Below are 23025 nucleotides of genomic sequence, written 5' to 3' on the forward strand. Positions count from 1 at the left end.
TTGTAGCATGTTAATTATTTTACAATTTATTGTCTGTGATTCAAACAATTAAATGCATTTACATGTAAACAGTATCATTTTCTGTGCCATGGACAAATAAATTCTTATACTACTAATGCTTTGAAATTTTTCATGAGGTTAAACTTTTTTCCTTATTTCATTTCTATTTTTTGTGATGTGATAAGGAATGATACAGGAACACCCCATTCTCCCTCAGGCTGATCGATGGCCCTCATGGAAAGGGTTTATTCCTGTATCATTTGTGAATACTTTAGCATGGTCTTTTAGCACCATGGTTTGTATTTTGTTGACTATTATTCATCATCACTTTTATCATTATGATTGTCATTGTCATATAGATATTGTTATTCATGTTTGTTTTTTTAATATTACAGGGAAGTCTACAAGAGATTACACTGTCATTTTGTAATCTATGAAAAAAATTGTCATTGTACATGCAGTGATCAGGGGAGACTGGGGTTAGTTGGAACATGGGGTAAGTTGAAACATTGTACTTTTCTTTAATGCCTGTAAAGTAAATTTATGCAATACTGCCCTCAATTTATTGCAATAATGATTCAACACTGTTGTATTATTGATAGCAGTAAATTGAGGGCAGTATTGCATAAATTTATTTTGCAGGCGTTAAAGAAAATTACAATATTTCAACTTACCCCATGTTCCAACTAACCCTGGTCTCCCGTATATTGTAAATCTACACATTTGTTTAGAACGATGTGATATGATTTTTTTATTTATTTCAGGATGAATTCAGACAGCGGGATCTGATTCGAGAGAGGGAGCTAGTAGGAAAGAAAGACCATGAGCGAATGTGGGCCCTTCGAATGAAGTTCTTGGACCAATGTAAAAATTACTTTGGTGTACCATATGCTAAGCGCTACCAAACACCAGGAAGTAAGTTGACCTTTTTCAAATTTCCTTGTTACTACTATTCAGAAGAAAAAAATAAGATCATCTGCAATTGGATTGACGAAATCATTTAGAACTTAAATTGTTTAAGGACAAAACAAATTATGTTGATTTTTAAACATTTGATTTTGAGTAGAGTTGCCTATACATGTATGTTATAGCCTGTTTATATCAGTTGGAAGTTCACTACAACACTTCATTTGGTGTCAAGCTTCTTGCAAAAATAAATTACTAACTAGTTTTAGGGCTTGAAATATGTTTGCAAAAGTTATCCTTAAAGTTATAAATCAGAGTATACATTTTGTAGGGAATTTTGTGTTGGTTAACAATTACATCAAGATTGTTTATGTCTGTTCACTTAAAGTATTCAAGTAGAATTGTTAAGGGTAGTGAATTCTTTAAGGACAAGTCTACCCCAATAAAACTTGACTTGAATAAAAAGAGAAAAACTCAACTAGCATAATGCTGAACATTTAATCAAAATTTGATGTAAAATAATAAGAAACTTAAAACATTAAAAAGTTTGGCTTCATTTCACAAAACAATTATATGTACACCTTGGTCGGTATGCAAATGAGGGAACTGATGCCGGAAGGGGCCACATTCATGGACAAGTGGATACCATGTGCGACTATGGGGTTTTGAAAAGCACCCTAAACAAGTATTTTCCATGTTCTGAAAATGCACCTCTTAACAAGTATTGGCATGTGAAACCCTACCCTTCAAGGTCAAGTCCACCCCAGATAAATGCTGACTTGAATAAATAGAGAAAAATCAAACTAGCATAGTGCTTAAAATTTAATCAAAATCGGATGTAAAATAAGAAAGATATGACATTTTAAAATTTCGCTTATTTTTCACAAAACAGTGATATGCACAACTTCATGTAGGTGAATCAGTCAATGATGTCCATCACTCACTATTTCTTTTGATTATTGTTTGAATTATACAATATTTCATGTTTTATAGATTTGACAATAAGGACCAATTTGACTAAACCATATAACATGAAACAATGCTTATTCCACATGTTCAGGGAGGAATTAATCCTATCACTTGACAATGAGGAGAAAATTAGAATATTTCATATTTCATGAAATAAAATACAAAAGAAATAGTGAGTGGATAACGTCATTTTCTCCTCATTTGCATACCAGCCAGGATGTGCATATAACTGTTTTGTGAAACTAAGCGAAACTTTAAAATATCAACTTTTTTTCTCTTTTTATTCAAATCAACTTATTTTTGGGGTGGACTTGTCATTTAACAAGCATTGGAAACAAAACGATACCCGTGACAAGTATTCCCTGATTTTTTTTTGAAATTTACCCCTAAACAAGTACAATGATATCTTAATTATTATGTCATAAGGCTATACACAAATAAAAAAGAATTGTTCCGAAATTAAAAAGTTACAAGTTAGATCGAGTTTTAATTCAAGAAGACAAATCGTCTAAACTTGTAAATTCAAATCAATATAAATCACATAATATAAAACAAATATAATAATATATAAGTTGAAAACAAATGATTCTGTAAACATGAAACAATTAGTAAGCTTAATTGATTATGTGCTTCTGAGGGTCTTCACTCCATAGCAGAGTATTAAATTCATTAAAGAAATAAAATCCATAGTAATGATCTCAACTTAAAGTAAAAGATAACTGACCAGTTCATATGTTCTTGAAAACCGCGAATGAACTCTAAGACGTAGCTGGTCCTCGTAGAAGGTAGGTAGACTTTGTGTCCGATGATCAAGTCCTTATATCCAGTGTCTTTTGATCACGGTCAATGTCTCATCACTTCGATGATAGCTTTAAAAGCTAGCCTAGGTATATACGGAGTTATTACTGGTACATTGGAGATCCCGTTGTCTGCCGCCTCCTGAAACGATCACGTCAACCGCCGACAATCTTCCCAATCGAGCTCCAAGCAGTAATGTTGGCTCTGAATAATGGGGAAAATATAAGCTAACATGCACGGTTCCCCTCTCATAAGCAGTCAGACTCCTTTCCCTTGGGCTGGTAAAACAGGACTTTCCCCAAAAGCAGCGAGAATTACTTCTGCCCCCAATCGCTTTCTCTCCTTTCCACCACACATAGAAACGCGCCACCATTAACAAATCCGACAAATCACATTCTCGTCATAAAACCACATGACCAATTCTCGTTCGTTCACACTCCATTACCCTCACATAACAACAAAGAAAAGGAAAAATTCAATTGAGTGGAAATTCGCGTGAAAACAGTAACGAAACGCTTGCCTATTAACGGTGGGGCTCCTATAAAAGAAAAGATATTTGATGCTTGGAAATCTCGCCTGGTAATTAAGGAGAAATAAAAAAGCTCTGGGTAAAGCAGTAAAAAACTTTAGTAAGGGGAGAAAAAAAAACTTCACTGCATTTTATTTTGACACACGTAGTGTTGGGGAAAAAAGTATTTTTGTCTCAACTGCATAGCAGAGTGAGACTATAGGCGCCGTTTTTCCGACTGCGGTGGTGTCAACACCAAATCTTAATCAAAGGTTAAGTTTTTTAAATGACAGCATAACTTGAAATTATATGGACCTAGTTCATGAATCTTGGCCATTAGGTTAATCAAGTATTACTGAACATCCTGTGCCAGTTTCAGGTGATATGGTCAAAGGTCAATAGACTTTGGCCATGTTGGGCGTATTTGTTGAATTACCATCATAACTCTGTAAGTGTATTGGTCTAGTTCATAAAACTTGGACATAAGAGTAATCAAGTATCTTTGGACATACTGTGCAAGTTTCAGGTCACATGACCAAGGTCAAAAGTCAGTGGACATTGGCCATGTTGGGGGTATTTGCTCAACTACCATCATAACTCTGTAAGTGTATTGGTCTAGTTTATAAAACTTTGACATATGAGCCATCAAGTATCACTGAACATCTCATGCGAGTTTCAGGTCACATGACCAAAATCAAACCAAACAGAGTTCGGAGGATACTATGGATTTGGCCTTGTCGCGCCGCGCCGCCATGATGTCTGCCACAAAGACATTGTTGCCATGGTAACAGTTTTTGTCTCGCCCACCAGAGGTGAAAGCGAGACTGAGGGATCCAAACATTGTGACACATAACTACACAACCGTAAGTCACTTTTCAACCAAACTTGGATGGTAGATGGCATTGACGCGGTGGGTTCGGGGGATACATGTGCTCGGCTGCGCTACCCGCCGAGCATCTCTAGCTATTAGATTGCTGTCATAACTTTCAAAGTTCATAGATATAGTTTATAAAATGTGGATATAGGAGTAATCGAGTATCACCGACAAGTCTTAGGTCGCATGATCAAGGTCAAATGTCATTTATTGTGAATGAATGTAGTATTGTATCATTATATGAATTGTGTTTTTTGTGAATAATTATTGTACCCTCTGAACTCTGTTCGGGGGTTCAATGGATTTGGCCTTGTCTCGCCGCGTCTGACGCCGCATCCGAGGTCACATGGTAAGGTCAAAGGTCATTTTCAGGTCGACGTTAAAGTTTACATGCAAGACTCTCTTATGACACCTAACTCTGCAACCATAAGTTACTTTTCAACCAAACTTGGATGGTAGATGGATTTGGGGTACCTGCATGTTATGCTGCAGTCGGAGGTAACATGGTATGGTCAAAGATCATTTTCAGATCAACATTAAAGTTTACATTCAAGACTCTCTTTCTCCGCAACCATAAGACACTTTTCAACCACACTTGGATGGTAGATGGACTTTGGGGACCCGCATGCTAAAGTCATTGTCGCCATGATCTCTGTATTTTTTTGTCAAATTTCTGTGTGAGCTCTATATATCGCAATGACCGATGATGCGGTGGGGATGACCCGCCGAGCATCTCTAGTTTTATAGTAGTTTTCAAAGTTAGCACTGCTGCTATATTGAATTGTGTGATGCAGGTGAGACAGCCAGAGGCATTCCACATGTTTAAGGAATTGATTCATCAATTTTCTTATGTATTTCTTTGTTTATAATTTCTTCTTGATTCATCTTTGATTTTTTCTTCTCTTTTTTTCTACGAAATCTTGAGTATTTCTTTGTTTTCTCCTTCTTTCATTTCTTTTCTATAATTTATCATTTATTTCTTTGTTTCATTTCTTCTTTCATCTTATGTATTTCTTTGTTTATAATTAAATCTTGATTCATCTTTCATTTTTTCTTCTCTTCTTTGTTTTTTTCCTTTGGTCAACGTCAGTCTAGGGAGAAAGTGTGCGCTGCTCAATGATCAACACAATGTGCTCAGATAAAGGACTTCAGTTTTCTACGCCATGTTTACGTCGCAATCGATTAGATCTACAGTTCAGCAGTCACGCCATTTAATTTTGCGATTGCGCTAGACTATCTTGAGTGTATTCATCCTCGCGATTCTTTCAGATTTGTGGTTTGTTCTTTGTGCCGAGACTGTTTAGATCTAATGACTAGTCTAGCCTGTCTAGCCTCCATGGCACTTTACATTTTTGGTAGATATAAACGGTGTATAGGTTACATTTCAAAAACTTAACCTTGGTTTAGATATTGATGTTGACTCATGACAATAATGAACTGATTTCATTCTTTAACAGAAGTTAGCCAAGAAGTGTAGAAACATTGCTATCAAGTCATTTTGCTTGGTCTAATTTGCGAGGATATAAAAAGATAACAAGTAGAGCGCCTCTGGCAGTCTCACCTGCATCACGCGAATCAATATAGCAGTAGGCCCGTTTTGAAAGTCCATTTTTGATGCACGTGTACACGGCGTGTTTTTCGGTCGTGTACACGTTGTAAACACTGTGAGAGCGAGTTCTGTTTTCATGTCGACACGGACCCGCATCAATATGTCATAAAAAGGGGTCTATATAGCCTAAGTCACGGTTTTAAAGCTTACCTGAGAAGTTTGAAGTATCAATCCACAAAAATTGGTGCAAATTAAAAGTTTACTCGGCTTAGCAGCGCATTAAATTAATAAAGAATGCAAAAGAAAATCAGTGCAGGGCCCTAGCTATCGCCGACGCTCGGTGGATGCGCATTTTGTATACTGTACCGTACATGCATGCACAGATCGCTGCAGAATAAGTGTAACTGAAGTTATCGATTAATTTTCATTATTATGTTGCCAATTTGAAGAGCGTTTGTTTGTAGGCTTGTGTGCGAGCGTATAACACGTAAGTTGTAGCGATGATCGCTATCGCAATTGGTGATTCTCAAATTGACTCTGAGTGTGATTGAGCAACGCTTTCGAGCTTTTGAGACCGGAGCAGACCCATTTCGTGCCGATTTCGTGGTACAAAAACGTGAGTCTCCAGAAAGAATGTGGATTAAATTGGCGATTTTGGAAGTGAACTCACTCTGGATTAATTGAAATATGTTGACATATTAGTAATTAAAACATGTGCAGTGTCTGAGAACTAAGATTTAATGTGAGGCTGTGAGCTTGTTTATGCAGATGCTACCGTGTACACGGTGATGGAATTTAGTACACGTGCACTGACTTGACCGTGCGTGTACACGTGTACACGTGTACCCCAAACGGGCCTATATAGCAGCAGTGCTAACTTTGAAAACTGCTATAAAATAATTATTCACAATAAACACAAATCATATATTGATACAATACTACATTCATTGACAATAAATGACATTTGACCTTGATCATGCGACCTAAGACTTGTCAGTGATACTTGATTACCCCTATATCCACATTTAATAAACTATATCTATGAACTTTGAAAGTTATGACAGCAATCTAATAACTAGAGATGCTTGACGGGTCGTGCAGCCGAACCCACTGCATCATCCGTCATTGCGATATACTGAGCTCACATAGAAATTTGACCCAGAAATACAATTATCATGGCGACAATGACCCTAGCATGCAGGTCCCCCAAGCCCATCTACCATCCAAGTGTGGTTGAAAAGTGACTTACAGTTGCGGAGACAGAGAATCTTGCATGTAAACTTCAACATTGACCTGAAAATGACCTTTGACTTTACCATGTGACCTCTGACTGCAGCATAACATGCAGGCCCCCCAAGTCCATCTACCATCCAAGTCTGGTTGAAAAGTGACTTACAGTTGAGGGGTTAAGTGTCAAAAGAGAGTCTTGCATGTAAACTTCAACGTTGACCTGAAAATGACCTTTGACTTTACCATGTGACCTCTGACTGCAGCATAACATGCAGGTACCCCAAATCAATCTACCATCCAAGTTTGGTTGAAAAGTAACTTACAGTTGCAGAGTTAGGTGTCATAAGAGAGTCTTGCATACATGTAAACTTTGATTATAAGAAGTTGGTCCTGTTTGTTAATTACCCGAGTTATTAATATTATTATTAATAATCTGAAAGGGACCTTGTTTTGTCACCTTTCTTGCCCACCCCCCTGCCCTTTCTCTTTTCGTCCCTCTTGTTTTTTCAGGTTAAGAACTTACCAGGTAGATGAGCTCTTTCGACTCATTTCGTGATGACTCCAAGCCTGCTGCTTGAAAGAGCCAGACATGGTATTTTTGGTTAAGAGCGTGGGACTCTCCCCAGCACAGACTAGGCTCGATGCTTTGTCAGTCTCCGTCAGGGAGTATCAGCAAAGGACTACCAGCCCCTAGTCGCTACAAACACGTGAGCTCAACACCATCAAACTCATGATAATGTGATCAGGGGGAACCATGAAATCGCGTCCACGTGCTCAAGAAGGTGGAACTGTGGAATTGCGCCCATATGCCTGAACAGCTTGATCAGGTTCGGGTGACTTTTCTCATGCGAGATATCACGTCCCCCCTGTCTCTTGTGTCTACTTCTGCCCCCCGGTGGGGGCCGCATAGAAGGGGAAGAAGAAATTCTAGGTCGTTAACCCCGCTTTGCGGGCAGACATTTCTTTCTAATTCTTGCGCCTATGGCTAGGCGTTGTAGCTTACATGTTACACCAGAATGCCCTAGAGCATCACAGATATCTATCCTCATGCTCCCCATCAGCTAAAACCGCCGTGTTAAGCACCGGGCAGGTCAAGAAGACACTCGCCACCTCACACCTCGGAGAGTCGCCAGCAATTTCATGCACTTGGGATGGAAATCCCCGCTTATGCGCAGGTGTTACCGACATACTGTCATCGCCCCCATTATGTCACGAGACTCCTGATAACTGACAGTCGGGCGTCGCAACTCTCATGTTGCTTCACACCTCCCCCACGCTCCCTGTCAGCCGCCATGATAAGCACCGTGCAGTTCAAGCAGACACCTGCCATCTCCTGCTGACCCTTTATTGAATTGCTGGCCTGCTCAGCTGCACGATGACCCCTAATACTATGTTAACTGGCCAGCAAAAGAAAGTACCCACTTCTTCACAATGGCTGCACACAAAAGTTCACCCAATAGAAATAAACAATTTTGTACACAGGTATGGTGCAATATCCATTAGTAATCACATACCCAACAGGAAGTGATTATCTTTATTACAAAGAAATCAAATGACATGTACAGCATCTTGGTCACTGAATCAAAAGTCACAAAATGTAACAGAATGAGCCGTCCAGGTTTTACAAAAAAGTTAATGTCAAAGGATGAAATAAACCAGACACAAATAACAATGTTCAATGATGTGTATGTGCTCCTAGTGCCTGGACACATTCCAGGCATCTCTGACGTATGCTTAGGACAAGTTGTCTGGCGTAGTCCTGGGGAAGTTCTGTCCATTCCTCCTGCAGAGTTAGGATCAATGTTTGCCGATTGGTAGGAGGCTGTTCCCTTGATTTCACCCGTCTGCCAAGTTTATTATTCCACAGATGCTCAATGGGATTGAGGTGAGGAGAGCATGCACACCATGGGATGACGTCAATGTCCTGCTCCTGAAGGAAGTTGGTGGTGAACCGTGCTGTATTGGGTCTTGCATTGTCCTGTTGAAACAATGTGATGCCAGGATTTGCCTGCAGGAAAGGGAGCAGATGGGGTCTCAATACTTCATCAACATAGCACTTAGCTGTCAGATTACCTGCCAGGATAACCAGATGAGTCATATGGTTGGCTGATATGCCTGCCCACACCATCACAGAAGGTCCACCCCACCAATCAACTTCACGAATGGAACATTCTGCAACCTTGAACTTTGAAGAAGTACTCTCCCAAAAAGCGTACACGCTGTCCTGGAGAGGGACATATGTCCTGCATATTGCTCTCCTGCTCTGCGCCACACACGCTCCCGTCCATCACTTGTATTGACGCAGAACCTGGATTCATCTGAAAACAATATGTACTGCATTCCCTTGTCCAGCGGCCATGCTCTCTGCACCACCTCAGTCTATTCCTTCTATGGATAGTGGTCAACTCCTGACCTCTGCAAGGCCGTCTTGATACCAGGTGCTGCTCCCTCAAGCGACATCTCACAGTGTCAGCACTGATAGGGTTATCATTTTGGCCCACTGTTTCTGCAGATGTTTGGATAGCTGGATGAAAACGATCTCGAAGATGTCAAAGGAGAATCCACCTGTCCTGATTAGGGGTTGTGACCCAAGGCCTTCCCTGTCTTTGTCTGTCACAGTTCCAGTTTCCTGATACCGTGTGGCCAGTTGAGAAATTGCTCTGTGCGAACAACCAACACGTCTTGCAATTGCTCGATGACTTTCACCTGCCTCAAGCATCCCAATGGCCCATAATCATTCATGTGTCAGAAGTGACATGATTTTCCTGATGGAAGCTTGCTTAGACCAGAGTAAAGTACTGTCAAGTCTAAAAGAGCTAACTGATTTCATTCTGAGAATTTGCATAAATAAGGAAGGAGAGCATCTCTACATGCAGAGCACACTCATGAACATCATTTTTAACAAAACAGGTGCTCACTTTGACATATTGGTTGTTAAAAAATGTTGTCCATTCAGTGGCCATTTTTGCGTGGTGGAAAGTGCTTTTATGTGGGACTTTTGATTCAGAGACAAAGATGCTATACATGTCAAGTTCTTCTTTGTTATGAAGATATTAAATTGCTTATGTGCATGTAATTAGTAAGGGGTATTGTAGCACACCTTTGTACAAAAATGGTTTATATTTATGTCATGAATTTTTGTGTGCGGCCTTTGACAAGGGTGGGTACTTTCTTTTGCTGTCCAGTTTGGGTGCTTCCGACATATGGCTCTCAGCCCCAACATGACAGCAAGCTCTCGGTCAACGTTAGCTTGGCGTTGAATCCTTACAGCCTGCATCAATACGTCCCCAGGCATGACGGTTCTTATCCTCATGTTCTTTGTAATTTTAGACCGCCGCTACTTGACCGCCGAGCTTAACAGCAGTCTCACTCTAGCCGCGGGCCTTTTCTATGAAAATTGCCAGCCCGTTCACTGCACGGATGATTTCTCGCAACGTACAGGTGCTGCCGACATGTGGGTCTCATCCCCAGCAAGTCGGCAAGCCCCCGAATTTCACTGAATGGACGTTGCAGCCACCTTTTGCTGCTTTCTATCAGTCTAATCGCTGGTGTCTGGGATTGAGATTTCTCCCGCCAGCACGCACTCTAGGGAACCGTCGGCAAGTCTTCTGAATCTCCAGCCCACTCATCTGCATGGGTATCGCCCATTAATATGCAGGTGCTTCTGATTTTCTAAATTCGCCCTCTACGTCGAGCTTCCGAGTCTGACCGGGCATCGATTACGGCGACGGCCCTTTCAGCGGTAACTCCCTCTTATCTATCCCCCAGGCGGGCCCGTAGATTAGAGGTAAGAATTTGTTACATACTGCATGACATCCTTCTCTCATGAGAATTTTTGGCTGCTTTCGAGAGGACAACCGATCAAGCCAGCCCACCCTTCGCCCAGGCGACGGGACCATCAGCTTTTGGCTTGAACCTCACTTTCTATATGAAAGTTAGGATGCTCTCTCTTTACTTTAAATTCCTACTCTTTCTACCAGGTGCTAAATGGGCTCGGGGGGCCACTTACATTGACGAGTGGATACCATGCGCGACCCAAAAAACACGTAAAAAGCATGTCCTTTTCATGATAGGGCCCGTTACGTACGTAACGTGATAAGGGTGTCAAAAACACAAATATAATGAAAAAAGGGTATCTATTTCGGTTGGAAAATTACGTGTTTAGGGTGGAATTTGTGGGGATGATAAAACAAAATTAAAATGTTTTATAAAGGATGTCCTTTTTGCCCCAACACTTCGTGTTTAGAGTCCTATTTGCGCGAGGTGTAGAAGGTGAGGTCGTACTAAACCAAATAAGGTAAAGCCGACGACCGAAGGACCCGTAAAAATATAACATTCCTGTACTGGTTTAGGGGTTCATTTCAGGGAATATCTGTCAAGAGTATCGTTTTGCTTCCAATACTTGTTAAGGGTAGGGTTTCACACGCCAATACTTGTTTAGGGGTGCATTTTCAGAATATGGAAATTACGTGTTTAGGGTGCTTTTCGAGACCCGATGGTCTCGCATGGTATCCACTCGTGAATGGAAGTGGCCCCCCCCCCAGGTAAATGGGTACCCGGTAGCATGCAAAAGATATTGTATGTTTGATTTTACCAGTACCATAATGAGGCTGCGATGAATGCAAGGAATGCTCCCCAAGGAGTGGATATTGTGCACTTTTTTCTTCTTCCTCTTCTTATTCTTCCTTTTCTCTTCTTTTTCTTCGTCTTCTTTCTTCTCCTCTTCTTCATTTTCGTCTTCTTTGTTTTAATTATGGGTGTGTTTTACATTATTCTTTAATTGTAAATATATGTATGGTTTAATATTCCACTGTTTTAAATCTGTACATTTTTAATATTGTAAATCCATGTGCTATTCAGGCTTTGTAACTGTGATGCATGACTTAATAAATGCCATACCATACCATAGGTGATGAAAGAATTAAAACTAAAAAATACATAAGAATTGATTAGAAGAAAATGTGATGAAAGAAAATAAAACAAAGAAAGGCATAATAATTGATAGGAGAAAAGATTGAAAAGAAGAGTTTAAATATAGTAATATCTAAGAATTTATAGAAAAAAAGATGCAAGAAAATTAAAACATAGAAATACATAAGAATTGATAAAAGAAAATGTGAAGAAAAATAGAAGAGAATATGAAAGAAAAATTAAAACAAAGAAATAAAAAAGAATTGATAGAAGGAAATATGATAGAAAACTCAAAACAATGAAATGCAAAATTGAAGAAAAGAGAAGAATTGAAAAATAGAAATACATAAGATTTGACAGAAAAGAGTGAAAGAAGAATTAAAACAAATATAGAAGTATGTGAGAAATCATGAAGAAGAAAAGAGAAGGAGAGAACAAAATATACAAAAGAATTAAGATGAAAATATTAAAGCAAGGAGATACATGAAAATTTATAGAAAAAAAGAACATAGAAATAAAACCAGAAAAATACATGGGAATTGTTGGAAAAGATGAAAAAAGCAATGTTTCAGAATTGATTGAGCGTGTGTTTCCCCCTCACTGGAATAGGTACAATCACAGCGCATCTTGCGATTACCGCAGACGTGTGTTCTAATCTAAATGGTCTTCGCATGTGTACCTTGTGTTCGTTTGCAGTGTTCGTTCCAGACGATCGTCTAGTGTGACACTAGAGAGAGACAGATCTAAACAGGGTTTTAGAAAAGAATATGGACCTATGTCATATATGAGTAATCAATGTCACTGAACATCCTGCATGAGTTTAAAATTACCTGACCAATGTCAAAGGTCAATTAGAGTCAATTAACTTAGACCTTGTTAGGGGTATCAACATTGAAATCTTAACCTGAGGTAAAAGTTTTTGAAATGCCATCGAAATTTTGAACGTGAATGGATCTAGTTCATGAAAGTTTTGTTTTACTTCTATAAAATGATATATTAATACATAATAATCAGGTATCACTATTCACCTCCAGGAGTTTCAGGTCACATGATTATGGTCAAAGGTCATTTAGGGTCAATGAACTTTGACGATGTTGTGCCATCATAACTTTGTAAGTTTATCTATCTAGTTTGTAAAACATGGACATACAAGTATGAGTTATCAAGTATCAATGATCATAAGGTCAAATAAGCTCAAGGGCATTTAGAGTCATTGATCTAGTATTATTGTCATATGAATGGTATTTTTTGTATCATTCATCTTATTTGTTTCAAAGTAAATATTGAATTGCGTAAAGCAGGTGAACTTTCAGAGCCTTTAATTAAAATTGAATTGACAATGTGTGAGATGTTAATTTTTTTTTATGCTCTTTGATTTTTTTTATTTATCGCTTTTGAAATAAAGTTGAAATTGAATAACTGGAATTGAGTTCAAGACACCGTTCTCATACTTTCAAAACTTATGTTACTGGAAACAGATTCAGGAAACCAGTTTGGAAGATCGCTTTGCTTTGCTAGCGTTCCCATTTGATCAGCCGAAAGTGGTTTTCAAAACCACTTACATGAAGTGGTCTTGTTACTATGGAAATGCTCTCAGTTGGATGACATTTTTTGCGCGAAATTCAAACCGCAGCGTAGATATTCTACATACATTGTGTGGATTAGCGCGCTCAAAATGTTGGAAGATCGCTTCCCCTAGAACAGTTGTGTCTTCACTTATGCTAAAACAAATTTGACGAGGCAAATAGATCTTGAAAACTACATCGCTAGTGGTTTTCCGAACTGGATGGAAGATCACGTTAAAGACTGCTCGTTATACGTTAAAATAGTTTTCAGTAAACTAGTTTTAGGAATGTAATGAGAACGAGGTCTATGATGTCATTATGGATAAGAGGAAGTGAATATGAAAAGAGCAGACTTGGAAGATCTAATAGATCTTGGTGATATGTATTATAAAGATGTGTTGTGGATGTAAATGTAATCAAAACAATTTCTGTGAGTTAAATACAAAGTGTAAAAGCTATTTTGTTCTTTCTTTTGTAGCTCCTGAGTATGATGCTCCATTATTTTTAGACTGCTGTGGTCTTGTCAGGAGGGTCTTGCTAGATTTAAAAGGAGATTTTGGTTTCAAGGTTGATAGCTGGAACCAAGCCTACCAATATGATACTCTACCTCTTACAATCACGGAACAAGAGATGAAACCTGGTGACTTAGTCTTTATCTCAGGCACCTACTTCAATGAGAAATGTAAGCAAAATGTACTTTTTATCTCCTTTTGATTTTGTGTACACTTGGTCCATTGCAATTTATATTTTTCTTTGAGATTGTTGCAACTTTAAGTGTGTGAATATCAATTAGTGATGTGACAAAGAAATTTGTTTTCTGAAAAATGAATAGAAGTCAATAATTTCGATATAACAAAAAAATACTTGATGGGAGAAATATCAGCAACAATTGTCATCTGACAAGTCGCCATATCAGACAACTTTCCATTGTTTTTATTGAAGCACATGTCTGATTGCTAACCCTCCACATACGTGAACCGCCTATAGGCTATGTATCAACTCAGCGGAGCCCGCCATTATAAAAATCCTCTCGCAGTAGGTCGCCTAGCAATCTTGTTAGCGACGCATGTGAGCACCGTCTTGCTGGTGCTTTTTTTCCCACTCTCTTTCAAATAACCTTAAAGTTATTTGAAAGAGAGTGGGAAAAGGAACCACCCCCCCCCCTTTCTCCCGATCTGCTTGAGACACCTAAACCCGGCCCCCCTTCCTCTTCTTCTGTATATACCATCTCTTTAAGTTCGTGGAGGCGGCCGTGGAATTTACAAAATATACAGTTGATCTATATTTTCTGTTTAACATACAGTGAGATACTGATGAAATTGGACAAACAGTTTCTATCATTAATTTTAACTATAAATTATACACATTCTTGACCTATAAGATTGATGTTTTGTAATTCATGCAGGAAAGAATGATAATTCTTGAAAATGAAATCATTAATATGTGTCAGGCATATTCCAAGCACTTTAAGATATCGGTGTTTCACAGATTGAGTATCAAAATGAAGCACTATAAAACTCAACCGTGGTCACTGCAAGGGGACAAGGTACGTGGAAGATACCATCCGACACCAGTATGGGACTAGATAATCCCGTGCGACACACCAGGGGATCAGCCATGTCTGCGAACGCTAAAATTTATCATTCTGCGGCTCGCATGCTAGTAATGAACTTGATTTTTCTCTTCATTACGAAACTCATCCTGAAAAATGTTATCTAACAAAGATTAAAACACTCCTAAAAGGTATTGTAATGTATCATTTACACAACATTATGAGATGATAACCCTCCTTCGGGCGAACAGTTGGTATAGTAGTTGGAATCTAACAATTTTCTTTTAGAAATATAACAAAAATTAACCTGATTTCGAAGGCCTGCCATTTCACCATGAAGCCGAGAAACAGTAATCTATCAATGTTATCAGTTCGGGAAAATTATAGTAAATGTAATAAGATGTTTTTTAAAACAATGAAAAATTATGAAGATATTGAAATTAAGGATTTTGAAATGCTTTACAAAATTTACGCTATATTCTCATAAATTTTGGCACTTTGTTTCACTCATTAAAATGGCTGATAATTTGTAATATAACCGTCACTTGCTGGTAAATTCGGTATGAGTTTGTACAATGATAGTCAATGTAAATGATAAACATTTATAGCCTTACTAAATTTTAACGATTCTATTGGTTTTTAGGATTTCAATATCGCAGACATTATGGAGAGTGGGCAGAACGATGCTTACAGGCATTGCTAACAGTGTTGCTAGGCGCGAAAATCCAATTTAGCTCCGCCCACTTTTTACACTGAGTTTGAGGGATTCACGTATGTGCCTCAGATAAGATAACTTGCCGGTGCTAACAGCTTTCATTTGTGTGCAATAAGTACATGACAAATTTATCAAGATTTTGTTGAAATATCATAAATCATTTGGATTGGTTTTATTTACAGGCTACAAATCATGGCAAAATACATTGTACAAAACATTAAAAATGAATACATAAAATTAAAAAGATTTGAATGGATCACTCTATTCAGAGCCATTGGTATAATGGCTCTGTTCTATCTATTGGGCAGAAATAAATGAGAAACCTGTTTTCTTTTTCTTCTGTACCCTGTATGTTACTCATTTTTCATTTATTTTTTTATTTTCAAGCTAAGAAGCAGAAGCATGATATGGTTCACGTGGAAGTATGGTTAGGTGATGGTCCTAAAACAATTGGAGCACGGTGGCAGAAGGGAAAAGTTCAAATCTTTGATTCTTATCGATTTGTTTCCAAGTCTTATCACAGTATGGTCTACCACTTCAAGTCCATTGATACATGGCTGCAAGGAATATGTAAAAGGTAATTTAATCAGTTCCTTTCATTTCATTTATTTATTTCTATTTTCAACAATAATATGTAAGATATCTTGTACAGTGTAATTTCCCGGAGTAATAAAAAATGATGAATAATACTGTGTTCATCACACTCTAAAAGTTGGACTTTAAGGGAGACTGCTGAAAAGCTGAGCTATGCTTGGAAATTGCGACCAAAAGTCCAAAGCACCGACGTCAACAGCGAGGAAAAATATTTTTAATTCAAAAGTCAAGTTCAAAGTTACAATATACATGTAGAATTTACGTCAATTGCTAAGTGAAATGGAACGATTAGATTTGAGATTTCGTCAAAGTATCAAATTTCACGCAATCCCAGGGAAGTCTTTCATTTGGACTCGAGAATCTAAAAAAATGGAAGGATCAGCTCAGGGAGAGAGTTGCATGTGTTGTGCCTGCAATTTTTATCTGCATGATGGCATGTACATGTAATGCACCTATGGGTGGGATCATTGAACATCCTACGTGGGTTTCATGTCACATGACTAAAGTCAAAAGTTATAATAAGGTCAATGAACTTTGGCCATGTTGAGAATATTTGTTGAATTGGTATCATAACTTAAAAGTTTATGGATCTTAATAAGCAGGGGCGTCGTCAGGCCTTTTCTAGTAGGGGGGTGTGTATAGGCCCTGATTACCGACAATATATCGGTACCGACGTCCGACGGCTATGAGTCGTGGTAGAGTTCACCATTCTCCTCAGTCACATTTTCTTTCGTCATACCCAGATCTACATTTAGCTTTTATCAATAGGAGTGGGAGGCTACATTCACATTTTCCCCGTCACGGCAGCCGAAATCTGATTAAATCTCTGAGTATCACTGACATGTCTTAGGTCGAATGATTAAGGTCAAATGTCATTTATTGTCAATGAACTTTTTAGTATTTTATCATTATACGAAAAGTGTTTTTTGGGAATAATTTTTTATAGTAGTTTTCAAAGTGAGCACTGCTCCTACATGTATATTGAATCGCGTGATGCAGGTGAGACTGCCAGAGGCGCTCCATTTGTTTTTTTTGTGCTCATGACGCCTCCGCTTTGCTTGTATAGATTTGCCAACCTGATGCGTTGGTCGCATATGCACTATCACGGTCTACACGATGTAGACCACACTACGTACTTTGCATCAACAAACCCTACAGCTGGTTTCTCAGCTCACATTTTGACCTTGCGAGTGCAGTCTAAACAAACAAAGAAGCAATTAAGTTGCATTGCATTGCACCTACTTTTATCTTGATACTGTGTCCTCATGGTCCTATCAACTTTCATCTTTCCTTTATGTTTTTATCTTTAACAAGCCCTGTTTTATATCGTACAACCTGCCCTGAAAATAATTGTTTTTCTCTTTCCCTTTCTTCATACTCGGCCGTCTGTTTAGAGTTTAAAAAAATTTTGTTGTAACTTTTTTTTCCCTCTGTAATTGGTGAGTGGAACCAAATAATCTGAAACTGACTGAAACACTCTGTAATATCAGAATTTCAGGAAAGACAAAAGATTTTGAAAATATTATATTAGGGTATGTTGTGTTCACATTCCCTTTTTGATCGTTCTCCTGATTCTTTTTCACCAACGGGTAAAAAATAAGTCCAATTGGTCCGTCGGTTCTCGCGCTACTGCCCGCCCTTTTCTCCTTGTTTTGACAAAAATGGGCATGACCTTCAACTTTCAATGGCCACTGCGTTGTAACGTGTTGACCAATTTTCATGAAACTGGTACCATTTATTAGGAAATTTAGAGAGGAATCCAAAACATGCATCAAATAATGTATTGGAGCAATTTATAAGGTTGTGACCTTTGACCTTTAGTTTGACCCCCGGACAAATAATTTTTCAAATTGATTTTCGTGTATGTTAATTATTAGTATGACATTGACGAAATATGTTAAAATCAATGATGATACTTTATTTCTTCACCTTTAAAAACTCTTCCAAAGATACCATGAAATTTCACTCTAGTCCTACATACTGATATTCATGTTAGTAAAGTGTTTACCAGTTACATGATTTCTTCCAATCTTAAGTTACAGTATGCATACACATGAAAATAATTTAAGCTCATCAGTTCACAAATGAAACGTTAAATATTTATGCTCATGAATAGGTATCTGTTTAGGCATTTTGATGTTCAGCAATATATTGTTGTTAGTAAAGTGTTTACTTTTATGGGAGCCTTGAATAGGCATATATTCAACAATTTGATTATAAAAGTAAACACTTTACTAACAAGAATATATATTATATGATACATATTGCTGAACATCAATTTTTTTTTGTTATTATGTCCATTTATCAACCTGTCTGAAGCTACATGTACATGTAGGGCAATCGTGCAGTGCATGCTGCTGCCGTGTCAGCAGCCAGCCGTAGCTAGCTAGATGACTAACCATCGTGCATGTTGCATTTGGTGTAATTGTTCTATGCACTGCTCTAGCTCTGCGTATAGCATTCATCGATACTGCACATGCCATGACGTATGAATATCCCACTATGTCATAATGTATTTGAATGCATGAACAGCGTTCTAATATCAAATTTATTTTCTAACTCAAAAGGGCATTAAGAAACATTTATTGGAACGCCAAGAAAAAATAATATATATTTCACCCCTCTACATCATGAAAACAGAAGAGTTACTCTATACCAATTTCTTTTGAGTAATAAAAAAGAGCATTGATGTAGATATTCAATGGATATGATATCTTTACAATTGATTCACTGCCCTTGTCTGAGATAAACCAATCATACACTATACATTTAAATGAAAAATATTATTTAAAAAAAAATTGACCACACAGCCTTGTAGATAGTAGATTACCGGTATATCGCACACTACCACTGCAAAATTTTACGGCACTTGCACCCCCCAAGATGGGTCCAAATAACTTGGATCTTTTAGGGTTAAAAGTCTTTTAGGGTTTATAATGGACATAATAATTCATTATACATGAATGGTGTTTTTTTTTAAGAATAGTTATTCAATAGTTGTTTTCAAAGTCAGCACTGCTGCTATATTGAATCGGGTAATGCAGGCAAGACTGCCAGAGGCATTCCATGTGTTAAATATTTCAATTTGATATTTGTTTGGACTTTTATGAACTCAGACTTAGTAGAGATGATTAGCTGCACAATCACTTGAATTTTAGGAATGTTAGAACCATGAGTGTCATGTTTCTTTTTTTAGGTTATTTGTATAATATGGAACATTTACTAGTATATGTGCCACCTGATAAAGGACAAGTCCACTCCAACAGAAACTTGATTTGAATAAAAAGAGAAAAATTCAAGAAGCTTAACACTGAAAATTTCATCAAAATCGGATGTAAAATAAGAAAGTTATAGCATTTTAAAGTTTTGCTTATTTTCAACAAAATTGTTATATGAACAAGCCAGTTACATCCAAATGAGAGAGTTGATGACATCACTCACTCACTATTTCTTTTGTATTTTATTATATGAAATATGAAATATTTTAATTTTCTCGTCATTGTTATGTGAAATGAAGTTTCATTCCTCCCTGAACATGTGGAATTCCATTATTTTAACATTTTGTGCTTCAGGCAAGGAGGTACTAACCGTCAAATTCTTAAAAACTGAAATATTGTAAAATTCAAACAATAAAAAACAAAAGAAATAGTGAGTGGGTGACATCATCGACTCTCTCATTTCGATGTAACTGGCTCGTTCATATAACCATTTTGTTGAAAATAAGCGAAACTTTGAAATGTAATAACTTTCTTATTTTATATCCGATTTTGATGAAATTTTCAGCATTGTGCTTGTCTGATTTTTCTCTATTGATTCAAATCAACATTTTTCTGAGGTGGACTTGACCTTTAAATGATAGCAGTAATAGCGCTTTGTAACTTTTGAAAAAGCGCTTAATAAGAAGGAACTAATATTGATGGGAGGAGGATAATGTGGAATGGTGACCGTACAACTACAAATACTACAATCATATGTACTCCAATATATTGTACATAAACTACTTTACAAATCATGGTTAATTAGTTCAATAACTAGTTTCCAATACTATGCAGTCAGTGAAGTATGTGATGATGATATGTGTATGATAAACAGCTAATGATGTTTGTATTGATAATTTTGTAGCTACTGTGATGAACACCCATGGACTCGAACCAAATATAAACCAGGCAAGAAATCTATCTTCTCTATTGAGCGAAAGCGGAAAGAAGAAGATGAATTTGAAGAAGCTGCTGATGCAAGTGATGCTGATGAAGAGGAAGAAGAGGAGGTGAAGAAAGAAGATGATGGCCAGATAGTAGCAGAAGCTATGGAGAATACTTGTCATGGCATCCATGAAGAGCTGGGGAATGATTTAACTTCACTTGATGATGAGTTTCCTCTTGATGAAGAAGAGAAGAATGAGGGTGATGAAGTATTTCAAGGATCTTATTACCATACTGATTCTCAAATAAATGATTGTCATCGTGAAGATGAGAAGAATAGTGAATCACAAACACCTGCCTCAACAAAGATTATGAATCAAACTTCAGAATCTTCCACTACCTTCAATAATCCAAATTCTAACAACAATAACAGCAACCAAAGTGCTGATTATGGTTGCTATGACAACAACCCAAACAACACGAATGAAGAGGGAGGTAAAGGAAGATCTACTTCCTGTTCTTCTGGTGAGCCAGGTGGCTCAGGTAAAGGAAGTAAGACAAGCAAGGATTCTTCATGGTCTAAGAAGAAAGATGGAAGGAATGAAGAGAGAAGAGGAAGAGGAGGGGGACGTGAGAGGAGGAGCCCTGGTGAGACCAGTGGTAGGAAATCTGTTATGCATCTTGATACATCACCAGCATTCTATATTGGTGGAAATAATGGAGTATCATTGTAAGTATTCTCAAGCATTTCTTGATCCTTCCTCCCTTATTTTGATGTAAATCAGCCATGAGAGATAACAGTGCACTCTACACCCTACATCAGTCACTTTGTTTCTTTACAATTCTAAGTCATATATTACATTACAAGAGAGGGTTTATGTTTTTAAACAACAAGTTCACACTAAAAAAAATTGATTTGAATGAAAAGCGAAAAATCCAACAAGCATAACACTGAGAATTTCATAAAAATCGGATGTAAAGTAAGAAAGTTATGACATTTAAAAAATTTAGCTTAATTTCACAAAACAATTACAGTACTAGTACATGTATATTTACATCCCGGTCTGTATGCAAATGAGGAGACTGATGACATCACTATTTCTTTTGTATTTTATTAAATGAAATATGAAATATTCTTATGTTCTCCCTATTGTCCTGTGAAAAAAGTAGTATAACCATTCAAGTCAAGTTGGTCCTATAAATCTGTAAAAATCTAAACAAAAATTTGTCCAGCCATGTCTAGTGAAAGGACTTCAAAGTATTATTTTTTAATTAAAAAGTGATTTCTCCATAATTTCAGAAAATTGGTTAACTTATTACCTTCCCTTATACATGTATTTGTGATTGGACTTTTCGTCCTGACAAAAGCCTTTTCCTTGGTCAGCACGAGTAGCCTCCTGGAGAAGATAGGATCCCCAAGACTGATCCATGGTCGTTATATCTAAAACAGAAGACCAACATAAAATATGAGGGACGTCATCACTCTCTCATTTGCATATTTGATTTGATTTGATTTATTGTTTTCTTCTGCATCCATAATATTCGTATAATACATTTTCCATAACATAATAAACATAATATGTTAGCATTTTTGGCATGAATCATAAATAAAGAGTACTAAAAAGATAATTACAGACAAAAATGATTAAACTATATGATATTCACAATTTGCAGGAGAAGGATTGTCATCATGTACAAATGTTATAGACATGGAAAAAAATCTACAATTAATTGATGGGAAAACAGGGCTATATTTTAAACATGAATCTGAAAAGGTGCACATTCAATTTTGTAAATATATTCTTGGGGTAAACCGCAAATGCAGTAACTTAGCAGCGACAGCTGAAATTGGTAGATATCCAAAAGTCATCCAAATTGCAATTAATATACTTAAATATTGGATTCGAATACGTAATATGGACGAAGATAGTTTGGTTTACAAAGCTTTTGTAGAAAACGTAAGTCTATTGAATAACGGAAACAATTGCTGGCTTAAGACAATTCAGGATATTTTTAACATATTAGATATTTGTCGGAAAAATGACACCCCCATACTCGATCCAGAAAATATACCAATTTCCCAAAAAGAATTTATTACAATATGCAAAACATCCTTGGAACGGAGATTTGATGAACAGTTTAAATTAGATTTATTTAACGACAGGGACAGTAGGGAAGGAAATAAACTAAGAACTTTTAGGCAATTCAAACTCAATATAAGGCAAGAAAATTATTTATGTTCAATACACAATGTCAATTTGAGAAAAAATATAACAAAGCTCCGACTGAGCGCTCATAATCTACCAATAGAAACAGGGAGGTACAAAAGACCGGAGAAGATACCATCTAACCTAAGATTTTGTGAGGATTGTAATTTGAATTTGGTGGGGGATGAGTTTCACATTATAATGAAATGTAACAAATATAATGATTTTCGCAAAGATTTTTTTGAAAAGATAAGTACCCTTAATACTAGGTTTTCTGAAATGGAGTACCAGGAAAAATTTATTTATTATACATTGCAATATTCTTACACAATAAGTTTACATGTGATGCCATTCTTCTCACTCTTCCTCTCTCCCGTCTTCTCTATTTTCGAACTTCTTTCCTCTTTATTTCCCTTTCCTCTCCCACTTTCCTTGTGTTTTCCTTGTCCTCTCTTGGACATCAGCTTTTTTTTTCTTTTTTACTCATTGTTAAAATGAGTACCCG

At 37.2% G+C, this 23025-nt stretch overlaps 1 protein-coding gene across 1 annotated transcript in view; it reads left to right on the forward strand.

Moving 5' to 3' along the window:
* Positions 1-764: 764 nt before the first annotated feature.
* LOC121427226 (protein polyglycylase TTLL10-like) overlaps positions 765-23025 on the forward strand; it is a 61003-nt gene continuing 38742 nt past the window's right edge. Inside the window, exons 1-4 of the mRNA XM_041623527.1 lie at positions 765-915; positions 13789-13992; positions 15965-16154; positions 20294-21043. Coding sequence (XP_041479461.1) covers positions 831-915; positions 13789-13992; positions 15965-16154; positions 20294-21043 — 1229 coding nt within the window. The 5' untranslated portion in view covers positions 765-830. The remainder of the gene's footprint in view (positions 916-13788; positions 13993-15964; positions 16155-20293; positions 21044-23025) is intronic.

This window comes from Lytechinus variegatus, chromosome 14 (assembly GCF_018143015.1).
Source record: "Lytechinus variegatus isolate NC3 chromosome 14, Lvar_3.0, whole genome shotgun sequence".
In the NCBI taxonomy this organism is placed as follows: Eukaryota; Metazoa; Echinodermata; class Echinoidea; order Temnopleuroida; family Toxopneustidae; genus Lytechinus; species Lytechinus variegatus.